Source organism: Primulina huaijiensis, chromosome 5 (assembly GCF_012295235.1).
Source record: "Primulina huaijiensis isolate GDHJ02 chromosome 5, ASM1229523v2, whole genome shotgun sequence".
Taxonomy (NCBI): Eukaryota; Viridiplantae; Streptophyta; class Magnoliopsida; order Lamiales; family Gesneriaceae; genus Primulina; species Primulina huaijiensis.
In genome coordinates, this window is record NC_133310.1 from 19,205,606 (window position 1) to 19,214,695 (window position 9,090).

General features: G+C 35.9%; 2 protein-coding genes across 7 annotated transcripts; one reads left to right on the top strand and one right to left on the bottom strand.

Moving 5' to 3' along the window:
* Nucleotides 1-201: 201 nt before the first annotated feature.
* On the top strand, nucleotides 202-3,863 carry LOC140976841 (myb family transcription factor PHL7-like). Of its 4 annotated transcripts, none has more exons than XM_073441202.1 (8): nucleotides 233-299; nucleotides 429-473; nucleotides 1,544-1,762; nucleotides 1,880-1,956; nucleotides 2,047-2,089; nucleotides 2,187-2,244; nucleotides 2,464-2,533; nucleotides 3,167-3,863. In XM_073441202.1, the coding sequence occupies exons 3-8, from the start codon at nucleotides 1,645-1,647 to the stop codon at nucleotides 3,602-3,604; spliced, it is 804 nt and encodes a 267-aa protein (XP_073297303.1). In that variant the 5' UTR covers nucleotides 233-299; nucleotides 429-473; nucleotides 1,544-1,644; the 3' UTR covers nucleotides 3,605-3,863. The 4 variants fall into 4 exon arrangements, with proteins under 4 accessions (XP_073297301.1, XP_073297302.1, XP_073297303.1 ...); XM_073441203.1 differs by having other exon boundaries at nucleotides 235-299; nucleotides 1,571-1,762; XM_073441200.1 differs by having other exon boundaries at nucleotides 202-473.
* A 956-nt stretch (nucleotides 3,864-4,819) lies between these two features.
* Nucleotides 4,820-8,107, bottom strand: LOC140976843 (uncharacterized). 3 transcript variants are annotated; one of them, XR_012175327.1, is made up of 5 exons: nucleotides 7,815-8,106; nucleotides 7,571-7,724; nucleotides 7,304-7,468; nucleotides 5,110-6,214; nucleotides 4,820-4,965 (listed from the first exon to the last, which is right to left on the bottom strand). XR_012175327.1 is itself a non-coding variant. In XM_073441206.1 (4 exons), the coding sequence occupies exons 1-4, from the start codon at nucleotides 8,000-8,002 to the stop codon at nucleotides 5,300-5,302; spliced, it is 1,419 nt and encodes a 472-aa protein (XP_073297307.1). In that variant the 5' UTR covers nucleotides 8,003-8,107; the 3' UTR covers nucleotides 5,029-5,299. The 3 variants fall into 3 exon arrangements, 2 of the variants coding, with proteins under 2 accessions (XP_073297307.1, XP_073297306.1); XM_073441206.1 differs by lacking the exon at nucleotides 4,820-4,965 and having other exon boundaries at nucleotides 5,029-6,207; nucleotides 7,300-7,468; nucleotides 7,815-8,107; XM_073441205.1 differs by lacking the exon at nucleotides 4,820-4,965 and having other exon boundaries at nucleotides 5,029-6,214.
* Nucleotides 8,108-9,090: the final 983 nt, after the last annotated feature.

The following is a 9,090-nucleotide window of genomic DNA, read 5'->3' on the forward strand; positions in this document are numbered from 1 at the left end:
TAACATTGTCGAGCTCAGTTCAATTAACTGAACGAACGATCTCAAACGAATTTTTTACTGAATCTAGCTCCGAGTAATTCGCGAATGACTTAATAAAATATGTTTAAATCCAATAGTTTTTTCCACCAAAACTAGTGCAATCTCATCCATCTAATTGTTTAAATAAATAAAAATGATTTATATTGATCGTACACTCATCTCTTTATCATCACCCAAATGAAGTTTCAGAGCCTTTAACCACTCCCCTCTTGTCTCAGTAAAGTTTTATTTTACAAATCGATTATTATCATCCGAACAAGGTTGAATCACCGCACAATCGCGAGTTTATCTTCATCGTCTTTACTTCTGGTTATTTGGGTGTTTTACCGAATTGAATTGTTGGTTCGATTTTAACCGTGTTGAGTTGAATTTTTTTTGGTTCGTGATAGCATATCGAAGATTTCAAGGATCGGCCTTGGAATTAATGGATCTGGGTATGGATTCATTTTTTTTGTTTTTTCAGTTACCTTGTTCATTTTATCATCATGTGAATTTTCCCCCACTTTCCTGGAATTGCATGCTTTCTCGGTTTTGGAGTTCTGTCAATATCGTGATTTTTTTCAGCTTTTGATATGAGAATATTGATTTCTTAAATTCCCGCTGAATTATACTCCATTTCAGGAGTGAGAGGTGGCCATAGCCTCGTTATGGATTTAACGGTGCTTAATTAAATGCTTCATTTAGGGGAACTTATTTGCTAATTGCTACCTGGCATGATTTCTCCTGGGGATTTTTAATTGAAAGTTTCCACGTGTTTTCGAAATATTTTTCTATCTTGGAGACTGGAAGAACTTTCCTCCGATACTGCAGCGTTCCTAAAGATATGGGTTCTTATTTCATATTTTTTACCCTTGGTCTAAATGCCACAGTATTGCTTGAAATAATTCAGATGACTTTGATTTGGTCATGTGTGCTATTTCTTCTCGTTAGGATTATTAGAGACTGATGAGCAATTTCCCTCAAGTGTTTCCTCCTTATAGCGATGACTGCAGCTTTGTGTTTATTTTTGTTGGTTTGAGCAATCCGCTGGAATTATTACTTCACCATTATCTCACTTAAGTTTTGTATCCCTTTTGTAATCCATCCTGCCTATCAGGGTTTTCCAACACCTGCCATTTCATTTACTAATTTTTGCCATCTCGGTGTAACAAATATCTAAGTTAATGTTTTGCGCTATCTTTACGGAATAATTGTACGATATTTTCATTTCTATGGAAATCGAATAATAAATTTTGTTCAATGGGCTAAATGTGCCAAATGCTTTCCAATTATCACCATCATCTATTCTCTTGATGAAAACCTGTCCTTATTGTTATGCCATCATGTCTCCCCCTCCTAGTATCAACCTCACATGAAAGGAAAAGGAAGAAGTAAGTGGTTTACTAGAATGCATTAAGGTTATCACACCCAACCGATGCTTATCATGTGTTTGGATGCTGCCTGCTTTGGTGTTGCTTAGACTTTTCCCCATCCTGTCAATACTTTTGTTTTGTTTCCTGCATAGATTAATTTGACAATCATCAACCCAAAGGTGGTTCAAGCCTTAGCTTAGCTCACAGCAATCCAGAAGTTTGAAGTCAGTTGCTAGACTGTCGCACAAGTGCTATGGAACCTACCAGTGGAGGCAACAATGCGAATCTGGCGTCAAAACAGCGGCTTCGTTGGACACATGAGCTCCACGACCGATTTGTTGATGCTGTAGCACAACTTGGTGGTCCTGATAGTAAGTTTTTGTCTTCTCACACTTAAAAAAGTTCAGATTTTTGGCCCCTCCTCCAGCTGCCCAAAAGAGAGCTACAAAAGATTAATGAGTTTTCTGATATCTTCACTTTAATTTCAGGAGCTACTCCAAAAGGTGTACTCCGAATTATGGGAGTTCAAGGGCTGACAATTTACCATGTAAAAAGCCACTTGCAGGTATTCATGTCATTAATTATTTTCAGAAGGCGGTTTATCTGCGTATTTTGTCAGCTTGGGAGCTTTCACTAATTTTATTGTTGCAAACAGAAATACCGGCTTGCCAAGTATCTTCCAGATTCATCTTTGGATGGTAAGTCACTGTATTGCAATTTTTACTGATTATTTAGTTGTTTGGTTGTATATTTATCTTGCATTTGGTTACTTGTACGTTTTGTGATATTTTTTAGGGACAAAGCCAGATAAAAAAGAATCTGAAGATATGCTTTCCACCTTGGATGGTTCATCGTAAGTTGAATATCATTTCTTATTTTTGTCAATTTCTCGTATGGATCACTAAAAGACGCGGGTGCCCTTTTATGTTATCTTGTGCCTAATCATGTGAATTATTTAGAGATATTCACTTTCTGTTCTGCTTACTAATGTGGAAACTGTTGCTTCTAATCGTCTCTCTCCTTGTTTATGTGATCATTCCATGAAAGAAGGGTTTTTACATGTTGCATGTAGTGGTGTGCAAATAAATGAAGCACTCAAGCTGCAGATGGAGGTTCAAAAGCGACTGCATGAGCAATTAGAGGTAAATTCTCTCATTCCTGTTCTTTTAAACCCCTAGAAATTTTTTTGGAATACAACAAGGCCAAGTTTGGGAAGATCATTTGATTACGTACCTTTGTTGCTTACCAAGACGTGTTTTTAAATATTTATCAGATTCTGTGTATTTATTTTGAAACTTATTCTGGAGCTGTTTTGGTATTTAACTACTGTGACCTGTGGAGAATTTATCCTCTAGAGATTCAAAATGTTGGAACATATTTTCTTCTTGATTAAAGATGCATCAATTTACACTGACATCTGACTAGTAATGGTTTCCCAACCATCCCTCAAAGTCTATTTTGAGCACCCAATTGTTATATACCTACCATACGCATATATTGTCACCAACTTTGTGTTAGTTATGAAAATGAATGAGAGCCTTTTTTAAAGTGATCTGTCTCCGACCTCCTGAAATGACGGGGTTAATTTAAGTTAAATTCACCTTTCCATTTTCCACCTCTTGAGAAAAATATAGGCCGACATTTAACTGATGAACAGTGTATATTAGTTTTCAACTAGGAGGATGGGATAACTTATGAATGAATTTAGAAGATTGTTTTGCATATTAGGTTGTCAAAATAATTTGATGAGATTATGTTACGTTTGAATCTTACAGGTGCAGAGACAGCTACAGTTGAGGATTGAAGCCCAAGGAAAGTACTTAAAGAAGATAATTGAAGAACAACAGCGCATCAATGGAGTTGTTCCAGAGGGGCCTGGAACAGAGGACAATTTTCCAGAATCAGATACTAAAACTGACCCAGCTACTCCTGCTTCAACACCCGAGCCACCTTTTCCTGACAAACCTGCCAAAAGACATACCACAGATAAGAGCCTCTCTTTTGATGAATCGTTCTCTCGTCACGAACCACAAACCCCAGATTCTGATTTCCAGTCGACTTCTCGAGTTAAAGGCCCTAATGAGAGGCCCGGAAAGAAGCTACGGGTCAATGATGATGGAGCATTCTCTAAACCTGACATGGAACTTACCCATTCGATATTGGGGTCGAGTTTGAACCCGCTTACTAGCAGCCATTTGCATTTTTCTTTATGAGAGGCAGCCTTGATCATTCTGCAATTGCCCAGGTGTTGTTCATATGGTGCATTTGCCTGCTTCCAAGGATACTACCTATTTGTCACCTTGTATGTGTAACTTGTTATTAATACATTGCTGGTTAGGTCAGGTAAGCGTTAATTGGTACTTAGATGACAAGAGGTTTAGAGGAATAAAATTTAGGAGATGTTTGAACCTCGACTTCTGAGTGGGTGAATGTTTGGATATCAGATAATGTGTAGCCATGGATTTACTTTTATTTTTTCTGTCATATATATTAGACAGATGTGCGTATGACATTCAATCAAAGAAAGATTGAGATCCTAATCTCGAGATCCCAGCCAAATGTGTGGATTAACCACTTTTACAAAGTTTGAATTTTTGTTAATTTTACGAAATTTCCATACAATTATATGGACCTCTTGTCATTCCCATAAATTATTATGTTATTACATATTTTTCGTATATCCATGAAGTGTTCTTGTTGGGGCTCCCAGAGAACCAACCGACAAAATGAAAAACTTTTATGTTAGTTGCTTCCAAAACTCATGCCAGTGTAGAAATCATTATTAACTAAAATGAGCTACGTAAGAGAGTAATCTTTCTAAGTTACAATTTGACTTGATAAATTGCTTACGTTTATATATTCGTCAATTCATTAAAATGCAATCAAGCTCACTGAGTTAATTATTCCAATTGTGGAGTTCTTTTTAAGATTCTCACTTTTAGCTTTATAAGAAATACGATGATAGAAGATCAGGGCAGTGGCTCATTGGTCCTCACTTATACTCCCCATGAAAATGGTAAGGGTTCGATCCCTCCTCCCACCCCCTGGATTAGGATTTCAAAAAACAGAAAAGAAAAGAAAAAAAGAAATATGATGATAGGTTAAATAAGAAACTTCACCACTAAACAATTTTTTTAAAAAAACTCTTTGATTTCCTTTCAAAAAAAACACTCTGAATTGAACTTGGTGTTATTACACCAAGCCTCTGAAATATTGAAAACACACCCTTCTCTCCTTGCATTTAAACACCTGAAGTCGTGTTTTTCAACTTGTGAGACGCTGAGACGATCATCAAAATACTTAAGTTCACCATATTTCAAATAATGCAGATGATGTTCGTGTAAATTTTATAATAAATTAAAGTTTAGAATGTCTATTTAATTTTCATATTGGAGAAATGTGTATTTCACATTAGGTTTGGTGCAAAAAAAAACCCATTGAACTTTTCATCATGCTTCTGTCGATACAGCTGTATGTGATTTGAAAATTATTACAATTAGGCAAATGATCATACACCCAAGACTCATTGGCCGCATAGAATTGTTCTGTTAGACCATCCGGGCTGTCAATTCTGCTCCAAACATGTACCATTTATGGAGAATCTCAGCTGATATTAACACAGAAAAATTAAAGCATATACAGTAATATGTAGAACATGATATAAAAGAATCGAAGTGGAGCTTAGGATTTGTAGCTGAAGTGACTCATTACTTTACACTGTGGATCGCAACAGTAGGCAGCTAACCGTACTACTGCAGTGAGACAATTAACATCAAATTCTTTCCTGTAAATGAAAATGGAAGAGGCAAGATTGGTACAGATATCAGATTACACCGGGCACTCTCACCTTGCTATATTAAAGGGGCAGGGAAACATTCTGGATCTCTTCAACAAATAATGGCTTGTCATTACCGCCGGAACGCATTCTTATCAGTATCTGACCTTCCCTGTGAATAATGAGTTCGACGCCGAACACTCTCCTCAATGGTCGAGCTTCCTCCCTTCTCAGCACCATATATACTTTTTTGAGCAGTATCCAGGAAGTTTCTCCCAGCATATGCTTGATCTCGAAGAGCTTCCTGAGCATCACTTTCTGCAGCCTTGTCAAGCCTTTTCCATCTTTGCACTTCGTGCACTTCAGCATCCATTTGCATCTCCCGCAGTCTAGCAGCCCTATCTTCTGCTGTAAGTTTAACAGAATTTTGAAGCCTATTGCTTGAACCAGGTCTTGGTGGCTTTTGAGAAGATTTGAGCCGGCTTTGCTTGTCATAATGAGATTCAGAATGCCTTTCTGAAATATGTTCTTGCTTGTCATGACGAGACTCAGAATGTCTGTCTGAAAAACGTTCTTTGAGTTCATAATCATGACGACTCTTCTTTATTTTCCGTGCATCATCACTTTTCTCATGTTTGGGATCAAGGTGGCCATCTTGGTTGTCATGATGAGATTTGACCTGTCGTTGTTCTGAAGAATATTCTTGATGTTGAAATTCATAATGATCCTTCCACCGTTTTCGTCCACTATTGTATTTGGTGTCCTGATGGCCACCAGATTGCCCTTCTTTGTACTGCTTGTCATAATATCTCTTTCTTCTATTACCCCTTTCGCTTGATTCTTCATCAGAATTCTGAGCTTCTTCATGGGAAGATTCTTCATATTTTTTGCGTTGTTGATAAAACTCTGATTGTTTTTTCACAGTGAACTCAGTATCTTCTGAATCAGAATCACTTTTCGATGATGAGCGTTTCCGATGTTTAGACTGCTTCTCATGACGTTTCTTTCTATGTTTTTCCTCCTCATTGTCCTTCTTTTTCGCTTCTACCTGTAATTTGACAATTGAACTAGTGACCATTTGACAAAGATCTAGTGCACATCTCTTAAACACCCTCAATAGGGTGTATATAACAATCATTTGACAAATATAGCCTCAAAGTAAAGTACTTTCTAGAGATTTTTTGCGTAATAGATAATAACAATCAATAATACAAGGTGATATGTCGGATATCACATCAGATTGGTAGGGGCAGTTGCATCGAATAGTCAGGTAGATGACTCTGGATCTATGCGGTGATTGAATGTGGCAAGAATCCTTTGTTTATATTGCATTCCAGAAAGTTTGAAAATTCGATACAAGTCTTTGGCCAAGCACCAGATTGTCGACTCATTTTCAACTCGTGTCTTTTGAAACACAAGGAGATGGGCTTATGAAAACATTAACAGAAGAGAATAACGTTCCTCCCCATGGATCCTATCAAACTTGAAATGGGAAAAAAGGTATATTTCTCCTAAAACATCGCCAATAGTGGCACTTTAAAACCAACCATTGACCTTTCGCCATAAGCCCCAAATACCCAACCTAATACAATATTTCTAAAAAACATCACACTAACGTGGCAGAGCAATTTCCAATGGCTTGATTTTGAGATAATTGATAATTGTGATCTAGCATGCATTTCTAAAGTAAACCTAATGGAGATATCGAAGTATATATTAGATTGAAACGCAGAATAACGTCAATTTATATTATACTAGATCACTTTGTTCTTATCAGAGTGAAAAGGAGGACAACCCAAAACAGTTTTAATTAAATCTTCGGAAAAATAAGCCTCGAATTCTTTATATGAAGTGTGGCACAAATATATTAATGAAGTCGCACAAATTTGATCTTTCATCCATCATTGCGCCTTCTGTGAAATAATTGAGAGTACTTATTCCATACAAAAACAACAAGTTGAAAACAAAGGTCAATATTTGAAACACAACAAAAAGATGTCATAGTGAGGCATCAAACAGTCTTTTATGTTGTCCTATAATTGTTTATATGCATCAAATCATGAGTAGCACCAGAGAGATTAGCAAAATGAGGTAGACCAAACCATACCAAATAAATGTTTTCATCCAATGGACTTACAGATTTGTGAATCATGGCCATCTGAACTGGGTTATTCTTGACACGAGCAAGTGCTTCCTGCTCCCTCCGACGGATCAAAAGCAAAGGATCTGAATGCAGTTTCCTCCAAGTATCATTTGCTGATTGTGGCTTCTCCTCAAACAAAGCCCCTGGAACTGCCGATTGCTGTTCGTTATGACAACCGTGCAATGCATACATTAATACTTCAAACACCAGGCCAATTTCCCATAACAATAAAAATATAAAAGAAGAAAAGCCTTTGACAACCTGAGCGGTAGCAGTAACCGAATTGGCAACAGAAGAGGAAGGGGCAGCGTTTTCGGGATCATTCTTGCGCAAAGATTCAAGAGCCTTGAAACCGGAAGTCCCCTTCCCAACAGCTAATCCCGAGTCGTACAGAAAGTCCAAACGCTCTTGCTTGCTGCAATAATCATTTCAAATAAATTAAGAAAGAACCCATAAGCCCTAACTCTCTATCAGACCATAATACAATAGAATAGTGAGAAATTACGGTATAAGGCCAGCTTGTTCTTGGAGCTGGCGAAATTCTGATCGCTCTCGTTCCTCGTGTATCTGCTTGCGGAGTTCCTCGAGCTTCTTCTGCTCGGCTTCGTGCTTCTGCTCGGCTTTCCACACATTCTCGATGTTGCGCAGACTGCCCGTGTGCCATCCCTTCTTGTTTAGAAACTTCAGCGCCATCTCCAAACGATTCCGCAGAGGAAATCAACTTGGAACCGGATTTCCGATTGTGGTGGTCAGCAACTATCGGAATGCCTTAAAATACATAGTCAAATTAGCAATTGCTGAAAAATTGAACAATCTTTTCTTGGCGTTAAAATTTAATACTTTAATATAGAATATTTGAATATTTTACTGTTAAAAATTAAATAAAATTAGACGATCAATATGGAAATTTGTATGTAATAATGAAGGTAATGATATAATTTATTTTTGGATTATTTGTCAAGATTTTCTATAAATAGATCTCTCATTTGTGAAGAAAATTACAATTAAGATGAGAGAAAAATATTACAAAGTGTGTAGTGTGATAATTTTGAGAGTTTGAGATTTTTATTTTTTATCGTAAATTTTTATTTTTTCACAACACGTTATCAGCACGAAGCTCTAAAAGTCCTCCATATTTTTCTAAGCTCCAAAACAGAAGAAAAAAATAACAAAAGTAATAATATTTATTTTATTATTTATTTATTTATTGTGTATATACTTAATATATAATATAATGTTATAATAAAATAAATTTTTCAAAAACTTGTTATAAATCTTGGGAGGATGTTAAGACGACATTCCACACTCCCGGTAAGGGATACGACAAGTATAAAAGTTTATAAGGTTTTTAAATAAAATATCTTATGACACCTCATTATAATATTGTGATATGATATACATAATTATTTAAAACATTATTAATATTATATACACCATATTATTACTATAAAATTANATACGACAAGTATAAAAGTCTATAAGGTTTTTAAACAAAATATCTTATGACACCTCATTATAATATTGTGATATGATATACATAATTATTTAAAACATTACTAATATTATATACACCATATTATTACCATAAAATTATACAAATACATACATTTATTTTCTTGTACACCAACGGTCATAAACGGTAACAAAACGGCTAGTTTTTGCCCTATAAATATGATCTCACAAACACATTCAATCACTCCAACTTTCTCTTCTTCTCTAAAATTATTCTTCATCAAATTTTTGAAGAAAAAAGAAGATGACTTTCACAAAGTTATTTTTAA